At 47.1% G+C, this 16174-nt stretch overlaps 1 protein-coding gene across 2 annotated transcripts in view; it reads right to left on the bottom strand.

Annotated features, from left to right (window-relative positions):
• Window positions 1-438: 438 nt before the first annotated feature.
• dmac2 (distal membrane arm assembly component 2) overlaps window positions 439-16174 on the bottom strand; it is a 33206-nt gene continuing 17470 nt past the window's right edge. For both annotated transcript variants that reach the window (XM_059950874.1, XM_059950873.1), the window contains exons 4-6: window positions 13167-13306; window positions 11300-11462; window positions 439-1730 (exon numbers count right to left, since the gene is read on the bottom strand). In XM_059950874.1, coding sequence (XP_059806857.1) covers window positions 1529-1730; window positions 11300-11462; window positions 13167-13306 — 505 coding nt within the window. In that variant the 3' untranslated portion in view covers window positions 439-1528. The remainder of the gene's footprint in view (window positions 1731-11299; window positions 11463-13166; window positions 13307-16174) is intronic.

The raw sequence follows: 16174 nt of genomic DNA, 5'->3' as shown, positions 1-16174 counted from the left end.
TCATCAACATCTTCATCTTGCAAAATGAGTGAAGCATCAGGAGCTGGTGCTGAAACTGGCAAAAGAGTTTTTTCAAAAACTGTTGATGTTGGTGGCAGCACGTCTGGGTGAGCAGAAGCAGAAGTCAGAGAAAGGAGGTCTTCTATACGCCATATTTCACACAACCGCCAGGCGGCCAGGGATTTGGCGCTGGGCTCTTCCCTCTTCACTGGTAGATACTAAAGGAATTCTTGTTAGTTTCTTTTCCCCTGCTTAGTACTGTGTTTAAATTCAGCGGGTCGCCACGTCTGATCTGAGGTGATAGGCAGAAGAGAACGGAGTGTCGGCCAGGCGATGCCGGAGGGCAGTGCGCGACTGCCGGTAGGCGGGCAAGAAGGCCGACCGACACAACATGCGCCAGACACCCCCCCCCCCCCCCCCCCCACCACCACTGGCGGCCGCGCCTCACGCAAATTATATTAATAAATGTAGGAAAACAAGCAGGAATCACCTGTCTGTGCTTAGAAGAGCATGCCGACACGTGAACAGATCTAGTGCAACCAAAACAATTCGTAGCAGATTGGTACGGTGGCCCGGGAAATTTGAAATCAGTGCCAGATTATCCAAGGAACTGGATTACAGGTAGTCAGATCAGTGAAGGTGGACCTGCACATTGCACATTTAGATGAAGACATAACGTAAAGATTTTTACTCCTCATGTATATGAAGGATGTAAGAAATAGTCAATTCAATTCAATCCTTCCCCTCTGCCATCCAATTCCTAAATGAACATTGAACTCATGAAAACTACTTCACTACTTCTTTATTTTTATTATTCCACTGCTTTAATGATTTTATATATTTACTGCAATTCAGTTTTTTTCCCTATTATCATTTATTTGATTGTACTGTTGCCACAAAGACCACAAATTTCACGACATTATGCCTGCGGTGTTAAGCCTGAATCCAATTCTGAGTTTGTACGCCGTTCCCGTGACCATGGGGGTTTCCTCTGGGTGCTCCTGTTTCCCTCTCACAGCCCAAAGACGTACGTTTAGAGTTGGCGCTCGTGGGTTGTGGGCACGCTATGTTAGCGCCGGGAGCAAGTCAACACTTGCGGGCTGCCCCCAGCACGACCTCAGATTGCGTTGGTCATTGACGCAGAACGATGCAATTCACTGTTTCGATGTACAGCTGACATATAAAGTTAATCTTTAAGAAAAATTTAAACTTTTAAATAACTTCAGATACCTGAAACGAGTGATTGGACTTAAACTGAGGCAAAAACTTAATTAGGGAAGAAATTGATTAATTTAAGATTGATTAAGGTTAGCACTACAATAAGTTCTCCTGTGATTAAAGGCTGGAACACAGATTTGAAATCAGTCCTCACCAACCTAGTTAATTCACTTTAAAAGAACAAAGTTATCACTGACTGCTCCTGCTCTGCCCTCCTGTGGCTTGTTTGAGAACAGGCTGATGGTGCTGGGGAACAGACCAGGGAGATGTTGAAACCTCTTCAAAATGCATTAAGTCTGCTGGGTGTCCGTCAGGAAAGCTCGCTCCAACCCAATTGCTTGTTTGAATGTGGAGAGGGATCGTTCTGTCCGGGAAGGGGCTGTGGTAACAATCCATCTTCGTACTCGATCCCCACAACTACACACCGCGGAAGGGTCTCCTCCAGCAGAATCCTCACGAGTCCTCGGTTGTTCACTAAGGGAAGGTGCGACAGGTCCAGGCGCTTGAGGTTCCTGTGCAAAACAGACAACAGTCAGTGGCTGGATTGAATTCAAACAGAGGTCAAAGCAAGGAACCAGGTCCCACATAAAGTGGGAGACTCAACGTGGCTATTTTGAAATGCAGACCTTGGTATTGTGCATTGACTTGTAAGATAAAAGTGCTCTCTGGGGGCACGGAGAGCATTCTCACTGCTTGCATCACTATCTGGCATGGAAGCACCAATGTACAGTGTCAGAGAAAAGTACAGAGGGTTGTCTACTTGGCCAGGTCCATCATGGACACAAGCCTCCCCACCATTGAGGACATCTTCCCAGAAGGTGGCATCCATCATTAAGGACCCTTCAGCCAGAGGGTGGTGAACCTGTGGAATTTACTGCCACAGATGGCCAGGGAGGCCAATTCATTGGGTATGTTTAAGGCAGAGGTTGATGGGTTCTTGGTTAGTTAGGGTGTCAGAGATTACAGGGAGAAGGCAGCAGAATGGGGGGATTGAGAGAGAGATAATATATCAGCCATGGAGAGGACTGGCCCAACTTTGGTCCTATGCCATCTGCTTTTATACACTTAGTTCCAATGCAGTTTATTCCTCAACCCTTTGATAGGAGCAGTTAGACCACAGCTCGAGAGCTGCCAGCAGTTCTGATCACCACTTTACAGGCAAGACGTGATTAAATTGGAGAGGGTACAGTGGAAGATTGACAAGTGTGCTACCAGGTTTGGTAAACGTATTTACGAGGAGAAACTGGAGAGATGTAAGCATGGCCAGCTCCATCATGGGCACTAGCCTCCCCACCGTCAAAACACGATGCTTCAAACAGCTGACATCTATGATAAAGTACTCCCACCACCCAGGAGATGTTCTCTTCTCATTACTACCATCAGAGAGGAGGTACAGGACCGGAAGACCCACGATCAACATTTTAGGAACTGCTTCTTCCCCTCTGCCATCAGATTACTGATTGGTCAGGAACCCATGAACACCATCTCACTATTTTTGCTCACACCTCACTATTTTCCTCACTTTTTGCACTAATTATTATCTTTCAGATTTTTTATTGTAATTCTCACCATAATTTTATATTGAGGGGTATAGATTGGGGTAATTGCAAGTAGGCTTCGTCCACTGGGTTTGGGTGAGACTTGAACTCAAGGTCATGGGTTAAGGGTGAAAGGTGAAATATTTAAGGGGAACATGAGGGGAAACGTCTTCACTCGGAGGGTGGCGTGAGTGTGGAACGAGCTGCCGGTAGAAGGAGTTCGATTTCAACATTTAAGGGGGGTGCGCGGATGGGAGGGCTGTGGAGGGCTATGGTCACCACTTTACAGGTAAGATGTGATTATATTGGAGAGGGTGCCGTGGAGATTGACAATGATGCCACCAGGTCTGGAGGGAAAAACCGACAAGCTGAGAACTCAGCCAGCTCCATTTCTTGGGCACCAGCCCCTCCAGCACTGAGGACACCTTCAAAACGCAATGGCACAAACAACTGACATCCATCATTAAGGACAGCCACCACCCAGGACATGCTGGCTTCTTGTTACTACCATCAGACAGGAAGTGCAGGTGCAAAATTCAAAAGTGTTTAATGTCATTTCCTGTGCACAGGTCTAAAGGAGAATGAAATTACTGTTACCCTGGATCCAATGCAGCACAAAAATAAACACAAAAAAGATAAAGAACACAATAATAATAATAAAACACAATAAGTACATAAGACAGCTCCTATACATAGGTTGAGTGTCTGTCCATAAAGTGATGCTAGGTTGTACATAAGGTGACTGACAGTAAATGATACAGTAGCGGTGGAGTTAGTGAGAGGAGGTGTTGCTCAGCCTTACTGCCTTAATGTTGCCTGGGCTTCAGCAACTAAGTTACAGAGGAAGATTGAACAAGTTAGGTCTTTATTCTTTGAAGTGTAGAAGGTTGAGGGGGGACTTGATAAGAGGTATTTAGAATTATGAGGGGGATAGATAAGAGTTGACGTGGATAGGCTTTTCCCATTGAGAGTGGGGGTGATTCAAACAAGAGGACATGAGTTGAGAGTTAGGGGGCAAAAGTTTAGGGGTAACACGAGGGGCAACTTCTTTACTCAGAGAGTGGTAGCTGTGAGGAACAAGTTTCCAATAGAAGTGGTAGAGGCAGGTTCAATATTGTCACCTTTTAAAAAATTGAATAGGTATTTGGACAGGAAAGGAGTGGTGGGTTATGGGCTGAGTGCAGGTCAGTGGGACTAGGTGAGAGTAAGTGTTCGGCACGGACTAGAAGGGCTGAGATGGCCTGTTTCCGTGCTGTAATTGTTATATGGTTATATATGGTTACTGCTTGGGGAAAGTACTGTCAATGTTTTTGAGTCTAGTAGCCCTGGTGTGGATGCTACATAGCCTCCTCCCCATGATCTTACTGGCCCTTTTCCAACACCTTTCAAAATATATATGTCCTTGAAGGCAGGTAGGCTGGTGCTGGTGATGTTTTGGGCAGTTCTGACTACCCCTCGTAGACTCTTCCTGTCCGCCACAGTGCAGTTTCCGTGCCAAGCGGGGCTACAGCTTGTTAGGATGCTCTCTATTGCATACCTCCAGAGTGACGTGGGTTTGGATGTACAAAGTTGACCTCTCTTCAGCTTCCTGAGAAAGCAGAAGAGTTGGTGAGCTTTCTTGACCGTGTAGGATGTGCTTGGGACCAGGAAAGGTTGTGTGTGATTTACACTCCCAGGAGTTTGAAACTGCTCATGGCTGTGCTGCCTTTGCAAAGCGGGGGTCAGTGTGACTGCTGCAAGTTCTCCTGAAGTCACCAACCATCTCCTTTGTCTTGCTGACAATGAGGAAGTGGTTATGTGCCTGGCACCAGGACCGCAGCTCTTCCGCCTCCTCCCTGTACGCCGTCCCGCCACTGTCGCGTCGCCAGTGAACTGGGTGCCCTGACCATTCCGCTGTTTGACCGCGCACTCACGTGTGAGCGGAGTGCAGAGTGGCGGGCTCAGCACCGGTGTCCAGGAGCGGCTGTGCGTCCTGACTGCGCAAGGTCTATTCAACCCAACCGAACAGCACAGCAGCGTAAGACCAAGGATTAGGAGCTTGTTCACGCAACGGGGGCTGAAGACACACACTCTACTTTCTATGTCCTCCTCTGCCAGATTTCTGAACGGACAATAAACCGGCCCATCAACACCACTTCATTGTTTCTGCTGTCCTTTTGAACTACTAATTTAATCTAATTATTTGTATATATTTCTGATTGTAATTTATGGTACTAATACTCTGCTAACCATAAATTCCAAGATATTAAACCTGATTCTGAGGTCAGATTATTTTCCTTCAAACAAACAAGGACAGGGGAGGTTATCATATAACCATAAACAATTACAGCACGGAAAAAGGCCATCTCAGCCCTTCTAGTCCGTGCCGGACGCTTACTCTCACCTACTTCCACCGACCTGCACTCAGCCCATAACCCTCCATTCCTTTCCTGTCCATATACCTATCCAATTTTACTTTAAATGACAATACCAAACCTGCCTCTACCACTCCTACTGGAAGCTCGTTCCACACAGCTACCACTCTCTGAGTAAAGAAGTTCCCCCTCGTGTTACCCCTAAACTTTTGCCCCTTAATTCTCAACTCATTGTTGTTTGAATCTCCCCTCCTCTCAATGGAAAAAGCCTATCCACGTCAACTCTATCTATCCCCCTCATAATTTTAAATACCTTTATCAAGTCCCCCCTCAACCTTCTACACTCCAAAGAATAAAGACCTAACTTGTTCAACCTTTCTCTGTAACTTAGGTTCTGAAACTCAGGCAACATTCTAGTAAACCTCCTCTGTACTCTCTCTATTTTGTTGACATCTTTCCTATAATTACGTACAATTACGTGAGGTCTAGATAGCGGTAAGATGGTGGAGCCTTCGAAGGCAGCGGCCTCTCAGGAGCCAAACAAAGGTGTATTTTTCCTTTAGGAGTGTGTTTTTTATGATTGTAAGACTATACCGGACTCCAAGAATTTCGGGTACTGGTCGTTGATCAAAGTACCTGCTGAAGGAGCCAGCTGGTGGGTCAGAGGAGGAGGAGGAGCCAGATTGGGCTCTGAGGAGCTGACCTGGGTGCAGACCGCGTTGCTGCCTGCTACTCGAAGGCATCGCAGTTGGCGCACGAGGGTGGCGGGCAGTGTAACCGCAGGTGATTGTCTTGGACGTTCCGCACGCCATCGCAAGACCCGATTGGTCATTGACAGCATAAGGTGCCGCAGGCCCGTTTTGCCTCGTTTGGTGGCGAGGGAGCTGTGCTGCCTCGGTTGAAGCGGGGACAAGACGTCAAGCCGTGGGCTTGCCTGCTGCTGCATTCCAGGTGAGCATGGTGTCAGTGCTCAGCTGAGGACTGGCCTCTCCTGTTGGTGCTGCCCTCCAGTGTTCGACAGGCTAGATTGCTAGCAGCTGTACCATCAACTTGTGGGACATGTTGCTCAGGGTCTTGGATATATGTGCTTATTTTGCATGGTTTTTTTGCTTGCTATTTTTTAATGTGCTGTGCATGTTTTGCACCTTGGCCCCAGAGGCGTTCCAGAGGGCTGTATCCATAGCTGGTTGACTGATAACTCAACTTGATTTGATTTAGTATTATAATATCATAAATAAAAGGGACCCATCTCCTGGCGCGAACAGGTCAAAGGCCAGCAGTAGTAGAAGGAATAGAGAGGAGGTGGGGGAACAGTGGGGACTGAAAGCTATTGCCTGACAGGGTTGGAGGGACAGAATCCCCCATTACAGTCGCAAAGCATCTGGACATGTCCTTGAACATCTGTGGCCTGCAGGGTTTGGGACCTCGTGCTCTGCAGTGGGTTCAGGCTCTGCAGCTCTTATTTTTGACCAGCACAGATACAGCGGCCTCTTTCTCGGTTGTACATTTTCTGATTTTACTCTGCCCAGCTAAAATCGAGTGTGCAAACCCCACAGAGGCAGCACCCAACACCAGAATTGAATTTGAGCCACTCGAGCTCTGAGGTGGAAGTTCTACCAGCAAGGATGAGGGTTCTTCTGACTGGGGCATCCGTATCCAAGAGTCATAGTCTCAAAGCACAAGATTCTCCATTCAGGACAGATTGGAGAAGGTTTTTGTTCTCCAACAGCATGGGTTCCCAACCTTTTTTATGTCATAGAGCCTTACCATTAACCAAGGGGTCCTTGGACCGCAGGTTGAGTGAGAACCCTTGGCTTAAGGGATGGTGAATCTTTGCCCAAAGGGATTGTAGAGGCTCAGTAAGCGACAGAGACTATTAGAATTTTAGATAGAAGGAAATAAAGAGCGAAGATGGACCTTTGAAAGACTGGGAGATGAAAGACTTTGCAGCCAATGATGTACTCTTAAGACTGTTGTTAACAATGTGGTATGGGAAATGAGACAGCTCTATTGTGCAGAGGATCCTCTGCGAGAGCCACAACCTGTCCTAGGGTTTGCAGGCTTGTGTGCCTCAATGACCTGGAGAACTAAGCTGGCTGGAGTCAGTGCTTTTGGCTCTTGGTAGGGTCATCCATGCCCAACAGGTCAGAGGGTAGAGGTCAGACTAAGAGTGGCCCCGGTCCTCCAGGTTCGGGGGTTCAGCTCAGGGCTAACAATCCTGCCTAGCAAAATTCCTACAGAAACAGCAATGAAGAATCCTTCTGCATCTGAGTACAACGGCAGTCCTCAGCCTCCACCTGCGAGACTGACAGAAGTGAAAACTGAGAGGAAGCTACTGACACGACGAAGGAAGCCGTGACCACTGCCAGAGATGGAGGACCTTCATTGCTGCCCTAAACGTCAATGGCGTAACGGGCAAAAGAGAGAGAGTGCAGCAGACGACCCCATAAGCAGCAACAGGAAAGGCTAGCTCCATCATGGGCACCAGACTCCCCACCATCAAGGACATCTTTAAGAGGCAGAGGCTTCCTTCATTAAGAACACTCGCCGTCCAGGTGTTTTAGGAACAGCTTCTTCCTCTACCATTATATTCCTGAAGAGTCCATGAACACCACACTTGCTCGCTTCTTGTGCCAAGGATGCAAAGAGGACACTGGAATTCATTGCCACAAAGGGTTGTGGAAGCCAGGTCACTGGGCACATTTAAAGTGGAGCTTGATAGGTTCAGATTAATAAGGGCGTCAAAGGTTACGAGCAGGAGGGTTGAGAGGGATAATAAATCAGCCATGATTAAGTGGCAAAGCAGATTTGACAGGCTGAATGGGCTAATTCTGCTCCTATGTTTTATGATCATACAAATATATTTTCAGTTGCAACGTTATTTCTAAAGTATTGCACTGTACTGAACAACAAATCTCACGACATGTCAATGACATTATTTATTTCGTTGTTCCTGTCCCGCGTGGGGTATCGGGGGCAACCTTGCCGTTCCTTTAGCATTTATGTTTTTTTTATGAGGCCGAGTTGCTGGCTCAACACTCAACCCAAAGTAGACGGAAAGCATGTAAGGAGCCCGGCTAGATTCGAACCAGGGACCATCCGCCTCGAAGTCCAGTGCGGATGCCACTACACCACCAGCCAGTTTGCAATGATTCCGATTTCGATTCATCGGCTGAAGACAAAGAGGATAATTTCCTAGACTCTGAAAGAAAGTTAGAGGAACCTTTATAACCTGCTAAGTGTGCTGTCTTGCTGATGGAACCACGGGTTCAATGATTCATCAGCAGGATTGCAGTCCCTCAGTGCTACCCCTGGAATCAGCCTGCATTGGATACTGGAAACACGAGAGACCTGGAAATGCCGGAAATCCGGAGCAACACACCAAGGAGCTGGAAAAACCCAGTGGATCCACCCAGTGGGTGAGGGAAAAACCCCTCATCGGGAATGGATTGAGTACTGGAGCCTCTGAAGTGAGGCTTGGACCCACAACCTGATTACAGAGAGACAAGAGTCTTCACACAAGAGTGGGTAGCGCGGAAGCATTTAGCGCACTACTCTACAGCATCAGCGACATGGGTTCAATTCCTGTCACTGTCTGTAAGGAGTGTGCACATTCTCCCCGTGACTACGTGGGTTTCCTCCTGGTGTTCTGGTTTCCTCCCGCATTCCAAAGGCGTACAGGTTAATTGGTCGCATGGGTGTAACTGGGCTCTTTGGGCCTGCGACCTTGTGGTACAGGACTGTGCAAAAATCTGTGGCACATAGGTTTAGCTGGGCAGCTAAGACTTCTACACAGTACTGTATTTTGTCAATGTGGAGCGGAGAGCGAGTTTGTAAATCTAGGATTTTGTGAATGGCAAGGTTGGAGCGCCAAGGGAGAGATGTGAGACAGGTGGCACAGAAGGAGTGCCGGTGGGGGGGTGGTGCTGGCAGGGTGCAGACACCAGGCAGGGTCATTTGATTCCAAATAATTGGCTTATTGGTTATTACAGAATGTCTCTCTGGTACTTCCCTCTCCCTTCCCCTTTTCCCAACCACGATTCCCCTCTCCCTGCCCCCTTCCCACTCTCGGTCCATAATAGACACCCAGATCAGAATCTGGTTTATCATCACTCACATATGTCATGAAAATTGTTTTTTTTTTGTGGCAGCAGTACAGTGCAATACATAAAATTACTGCAGTACTGTGCAAACGTCTTGGGCACTTGCTATATATATCTATCTAATATATATCTCTAAGACTTGTGCACAGTACTGTATCTCTTTAAAAAATTTTCTATTTCATATTTTACGGCACCACCTCAGCGTAGCGGTCAGCGCGATGCTATTACAGCTCGGGGTGTCAGAGTTCGGAGTTCAATCATCTGCAAGGAGTGTCTGCACGTTCTCCCTATGGAATGCAGGGTTTCTCCCCTGGTACTCTGCTTCCTCACACCAGTTAGTGGGTCAATTGGTCATTGCAAAAAATGTCCCATGATTAGACAAGAGTTAAAATCGGGGGGGGGGGGGGGGGGTGTTGCTGGGCACCGCAGCTCTTTGGGCTATGAGTGCCTACTCCGCACAGTATCTCAGTAACTGAAATTCTGCAGGAAATTAGCAGGTCAGGCAGAAACCACGGAAGGGAATAAATGAAAGCTGTCACACAGGAGTACTCTGCATCACGATGAGACCTGATAGAAGTTTATCAAACTATGAGAGGCACAGACAGGGTAAATAGTCCTAAACTGTTCTTCCTCCAGAGCAGGAATGTCAAATTGTAGAGGATTTGTTTAAAGGTAAGAGGTAACAGCCTCACTACAGGAAGGGTGGAAGCCATAGAAAGGGTGCAGAGGAGATTTACAAGGATGTTGCCTGGATTGGGAGCATGCCTTAGGTTGAGTGAACTTGGCCTTTTCACCTTGGAGTGATGGAGAATGAGAGATGACCTGATAGAGGTGTATAAGATGATGAGAGGCATTGATCACGTGGGTAGTCAGAGGCTTTTTCCCAGGGCTAAAATGGTTGCCAGAAGAGGACACAGGTTTAAGGTGCTGGGGAGTAGGTACAGAGGAGATGTCAGGGGTAAGTTTTTTACGCAGAGACTGTTGAGTGCGTAGAATGAGCTGCCAGCAATGGTGGTGAAGGCGGATATGATAGGGTTTTAAGAGACTTTTGGATAGGTACATGGAGCTTAGAAAAGTAGAGGGCTAGGTAAGCCTAGTAATTTCTAAGGTAGGGACATGTTCGGCACAACTTTGTGGACCAAAGGGTTCTGAGCTCCTCCAGCGTGTCTGTACGTGTTGCTTTGACCCCAGCAGGAAGCACGAGGGCCGGTCAGTCAGTGCACACGGAGCTCAGCAAGGCCGAAGGCCAATTGCAAGTCCAGAAATGAAGGCCTGAGGGCTGAATTCTGGAGGCAGGGGTCCGGGACCGGGCCCTGGACCCTGCCCTGGAGTTGGCCGTCTGTCCATTTGTGTGGGGGTGCATGGGAGGGGCTTGTTTTGCTGTTGTTGCTTTCTGTGTCGTTCTGCCCAGCATTATGGGCATGCCCTGTTGGTGCCCGCAGATGCAGTCGCCCCCAGCGTATCCCTAGGCTGTGTTGGGTTATAACGCAAACAACACACTTCACTGTGTGTAAACGCGAGTGGCCTGTCTGATTTAGACTGGGGCGCCTTGGCAAAGACTGGCTCTGCGGCCTGCACTGGTTACTGTTACAACGCTGAACTGACGAAGGGTCTCAGCCCGAAACGCTGACTGCTCGTTTCCACGGATGCTGCCCGACCTTCTGAGCTCCTCCAGTGTGTTTGTACGTGTTGCTTTGACCCCAGCATCTGCAGTGTACTTTGTGTTTACTGAGCACTACCGGACTCCTGGTTTGATGTTTGACATTCTATGCATTGTACACTCACTTTTCGTCGTTTGCGCAATTTGCTTTTCTTTTATTTTCGTGCATCGGGTAATTGATGCTTTCTTGAATGAGTTCCGTGGCATTTTTTTGTTTTGTGGCTGCCAGCCGGAGGCTAAGTCTCTGAGTTGTATTCGGTAATAAACGTACTTTGAGTCTTTGACTGAAATAAATTGGAATCTGAGAGCGGTGGGCACCTGCCGGGGTAGTGATAGAAACAGATGTGACAGAGGGGTTTAGACTGGCACGTGAGCAGGAAGGGGAGGGAGGGATTGCCACACCCGTAAACGGCTGGCCCAACTTACTTCAGGTGATGTAGCGAGGCCAGGCCTCTCTCCGTGATCCTGGGACAACCTGCCAGCCCCAGCTCTTCAAGCGACTCTCCAAAGACGTGCAGGCGGCTCAGGCACCAGTCGTCAACGTAGGGGCAGTTGTTGAGATGCAGGTACTTCAGCTCCTTCAAGCCCACTAAATGAGCAAAGGCATGTGAATGAAAAACTGGGACTTCTATCAGTCTCGCACACTGTTTCACAAGAACATCACAATCACAAGAGAAATCGCAGAGTTATACAGCATAGCAACAGGCTCCTCACCATAGGCAGATGGTCAGCACCTTTTCTTCCACGTCCCTCCTGACAAGATCTCAGCTGAAAAGACCGTCCCATGTCTTATGAGGAAAGGTTAAGTGAGCTAGGGCTTTTCTCCTTGGAATTAAGGAGGCTGAGAGGCGACTTGATAGAGGAGTACAAGATTTGTCTGTGCGAAGACAAGACTCCGTTGTACGCTGCATGCATACTTTGATAACACTGGACAACAAAGATCACCATTTTTTTGAAATTGTCTATAGTTGTTATTTCAATTCATAATTCAAGTCAGAATAACTAATGGCATTTTTTGTTGGTCCACAAATCAAACAGATCATCGATGGCAGACAATTTGAATAACTTCTAGTGGGACCGGAGAAAATTGCTTGCATTCAAGGATGTTGTTGAAAATTTTCTCGGCAACTACAGAGCACCAAACTATGTGCAGCTGGCTGACAACATGCCTCAAGCATACAAAACCATGAAGTGCAACATGTCACTAAAGATTCATTCTCTGCATTCCCAGTTCAACCTCTTCCCTGCAAATCTTGGCACTGTCAGTGACAAACACGGTGAAAGGTTTCACCAGGACATTGAGGTCATGGAGAAACTCTATCAGGGCAAATGGAATCCATCAACGCTGGCTGATTATTGTTGGAAACTTAAGTGACTCAGACACTGAGTACAAACAAAAGTCATGAACAAAACATTTTTAGCTTAGTTGAACTATTGCAAAGCGTCAGCCTTGTTATGTAATTAAACACATCATATTCAATAAAAGTTAATTTCTGTTTCTCCAAATTCCTATGTGACACAAGTAGTCTGAAATTATATTTGTGTTCAGCTTGAAATAGTCTATTATAAACAAAAGAAAATTCTGAGGAAGCAACACTTTTGGAAAAAGTTTGTTGACCAGTGTAATAAACAGTAAGGTCTCTATCGGTCAGAGCTGACCATGGATATTGTGCCCTAGCTGTCTAGATACGCAAGCCTGTGCAGTACGATTTGGAGAGCTAGCTCCCCCTATGTAGCAAGTCCCCCCCTTTCCATTGTGGTAATACCACAGGACATCTTTTTAAGGTGAGCAGAGGAAAGGAGGTGAAATTTTTACACAGAGTGACTGGAATTCACTGCCGGGGCTGGATGATGGTTGTGGCTGATACACTATGGACATTTAATAGTCTCTCAGATAAGCACATAAATGAAAGAAAAACAGAGTTGTGAGCTGTGAAGATGTGGGGTTAGATTGATCATGGAGTAGGTTTATATACGTAGGTCAGCAGAACGTGTCTCGCTTGGTGGCGCAATAATGTCAGCGCCAGACTCTGGAGTGAAGGTTCCCGATTACAAATCCAAGTCAGGTTGAGTGATGAGCTAGCAACTCGGCCTCATAAAAACAAGAATAGCTTGCTACAGAAACACCGTCAAAAGGCGGTGCCCCAATAACTCCACTGCCAAGTTATTCTTTTTCTTCAGCAGAATATTGTGGGCCAAAAGGCCTGTACTGTGTTGTACAGTTCTACATTCTATAAAAGGAAGACTGACAGTCACTGAGTCACCGTCGTTCCCAATTTCACTCACCACTCACCCAAGTTCTCCAATCCGTCGTAGGTTATCGAGCAGCCGCTGGCATCCACCGCTTCCAGTGGGACCTCTTTGAAGTTGAGGAAGTCCCAGCTGAACTTTCCCTTTTTGTTTGGCCTTATCCATTCGTCCTTCCCTGCAAAGCTGCAAATGAAAAAAAAATGATGGGAATCGGAGACTACGAGGTAGACGTTGGGATCTGGAACAACACACAAAGTGCAGGAGGTTCAGGCAGCATCTTTGTACGGAAATGAACAGTCATCGCTTTAAGTTGAAGCTGTGGGTGTTCATTTTCCTCACAGATGCTGCCTGAGCTGCTGAGTTTCCCCAGCACTTTGTGCGTTGATCAGAATCAGGTTTAATATCACTGGCCTACGCTGTAAAATTTGTTGTCTTTGCGGCAGCAGTACAATGTAATACATAATAATGGAGAAAAAACTGAGTCCATTAAGTATACATATGTCTGTTACGTAGTTGTTAAAATAAGTAGTTTAAAGTTAACAGAAATAAAAAAGTAGTGAGGTAGTGTTCATTGGTTCAATGTCCATTCAGAAATCAGATGGCAGAGGGGAAGAAGCTGTTCCTGAATCGCTGAGTGTGTGCCTTCAGGCTTCTGTACCTCCTCCCTGATGGTAACAGTGAGAAAAGGGCATGTCTTGAGCGGTGGGGTTTCCTTAATGATGAACGATGTCTTCCTGAAGCACTGCACCTTGAAGATGTCTTGGATACAACGGAAGCTAGTACCCCGATGGAGCTGACTAATTTTACAACTTTCCGCAACTTACTTCAGCCAAGACCGCCATGAATCCGACACAGACAGGCAGAATGCCTGTGCCCACTCAGTGACGGAACACGCCGTGGTCCACAAAACCCCTCGGTTGATGGTAGTAAGGTTGGGAACTCCTGCTCTTGCCCAACTCTTCAAATGATGATGATGTCAGCTCAGGCCTGAGAGGCCAGCGTCGGGCATTTACAAGGTGCGGAACGAAAGACCGTGTTGCACGCCACTCCTCACACAGACACTTCGCAGTATCTTTCTTTATCTTACGAGGTCGAGTTGGGAGCTTAACACTCAACCCGGCACGGATGGAAAGTGTTCTCGGGAACAGCCCGACTGGAGTCAAACCTGGGAACCTCCGTTCCGGAGTCCGGCGCTGATGTCACTGCGCCACCGGCCGGTCTAACTCTTCAAAAGGCAAAGACATCTGCAAAGGTAAATCCAGTGCTCAACAGGTCAGGTAGAAATTGAACAGAATCTGTGACAGAGTGAATCGCAGCTAACATTTCATGTCAGCGAATTTCATCAGGACTGGAAGGGTGATGTGATGCACTACCAGGAGAGGTGCTCACGGCAGAAAATACAACACCAGTCCCTAACAGGTACATAGACAGGCGGGTGGATGAGCAGGGACTGGAGGGACACCGTGCAGGCAAGAGGGATGAGTTTGTATTGGCATTGTGGTCGGCACAAACGTTGTGGGCTGAAGGGCCTGCTCCTGGGCTGTATTGTTCTATCGTCTATATAACGGGTTGTACATATGTATAGGGCCAGGGCGAAAGGAGAACAGAGATAGGGTACAAAATTAAAAGATAGATGATGAGTTTCCCAGGGAACCAACTCTGGGGTGAAGGAAGATGGAGACAGCTTGAAGTTATGGAAGATTGTGAGAAGACTCAGTGAAATCTCAGATGCTCTTCCCCCAGGTTAGGGTCATCATCACTGGAACAGAAAACACAAGAAATCTGCAGATGCTGGAAATTCAAACAACAACACACACAAAATGCTGGTGGAACACAGCAGGCCAAGCAGCATCTATAGGGAGAAACGCTGTCGATGTTTCGGGCCAAGACCCTTCGTCAGGACTGGAAGAGAAATGTCGTTTTCATAAGAGTAACAAGGATCTACAGTAACATTGGAGCTAATAAGATGAGGACAATCTACAGCCATACCAGTCTGGGACCTGGGCTATATTATTTTGTTTGCTCTGTGACTGTCTGTTTTTCTGGTACTGTAACCACATGCGCTGTTTGTGTTGACGGTAACATGTTTTGCACCTTGACCCCGGAGGAACGTGGTTTTGTTTGGCTGTACTCATGGTTGAATGATAATTGAACTTGAACATACGGGAGTATTTCTCCCTCCCTACACGCAAGAGGGATTGATACAGCATTGACATCAATGGCAATCTTCCGTTTTGGGAACTTCATGATCCGCAGGAACATAAACGGAATAAGAAATAATGTTAAGGAGTGCACCTTAAACGCAAGAGATTCTGCACTGGGAAGTGCTGGAGGAACTCAGCAGGTCAGGTGACATCTATGGAGGGGTTTCAACAGCCAACGTTTCAGGTCAAGACGCTTATCAGGATTCTGATGACTCTTCTTCCCACATTCCCTGGAAGAGAGCCTGATGATCCAAAAGTCAGACACCTTCCCTCCTCCACCAGCTCCTGAGTCACGTATTAAACTGTATAATCTTCCTAGATCACAACTCTGGAGATCCTGTTCTTTAACTTAGCACCCAACTCCCTGAACTCCCTATGCAGAACCTTGTCACACTTCCTACCCATGTCATTGGTACCTACCTGGACCACGACCTCTGGCTGCTCACCCTCCCACTTAAGAATGCTGAGGACTCAATCCAAAACGTCCCAGACCCTGGCATCTTAGATTAGATTATGAGGACACTCAGTCCTCGTTTATTGTTATTTAGGAATGCATTCATGCATTAAGAAATGATACTATGTTCCTCCGGAGTGATATCACAAAATTTTTAAAAAAGGGACAAACCAAGACTCACACTGACAAAACCACATAATTACAGCAGTGCAAAACAATACCGTAATTCGATAAACACAGACTATGGACGCGGTTTTAAAAAAGTCTCAAGTCCCGACCGACTCCGATAGTCCCGATATCAGGCAGCAAAAGGGAGGAACTCTCCCTGCCATAAACTTCCAGGCACCGACAACTGATGCCTGGGAAGCACCCAACCACAGCAGACTCTGAGTC

Source organism: Hypanus sabinus, chromosome 26 (genome assembly GCF_030144855.1).
Source record: "Hypanus sabinus isolate sHypSab1 chromosome 26, sHypSab1.hap1, whole genome shotgun sequence".
Classification (NCBI taxonomy): domain Eukaryota; kingdom Metazoa; phylum Chordata; class Chondrichthyes; order Myliobatiformes; family Dasyatidae; genus Hypanus; species Hypanus sabinus.
This window is presented reverse-complemented; position numbering and strand designations above follow the sequence as displayed.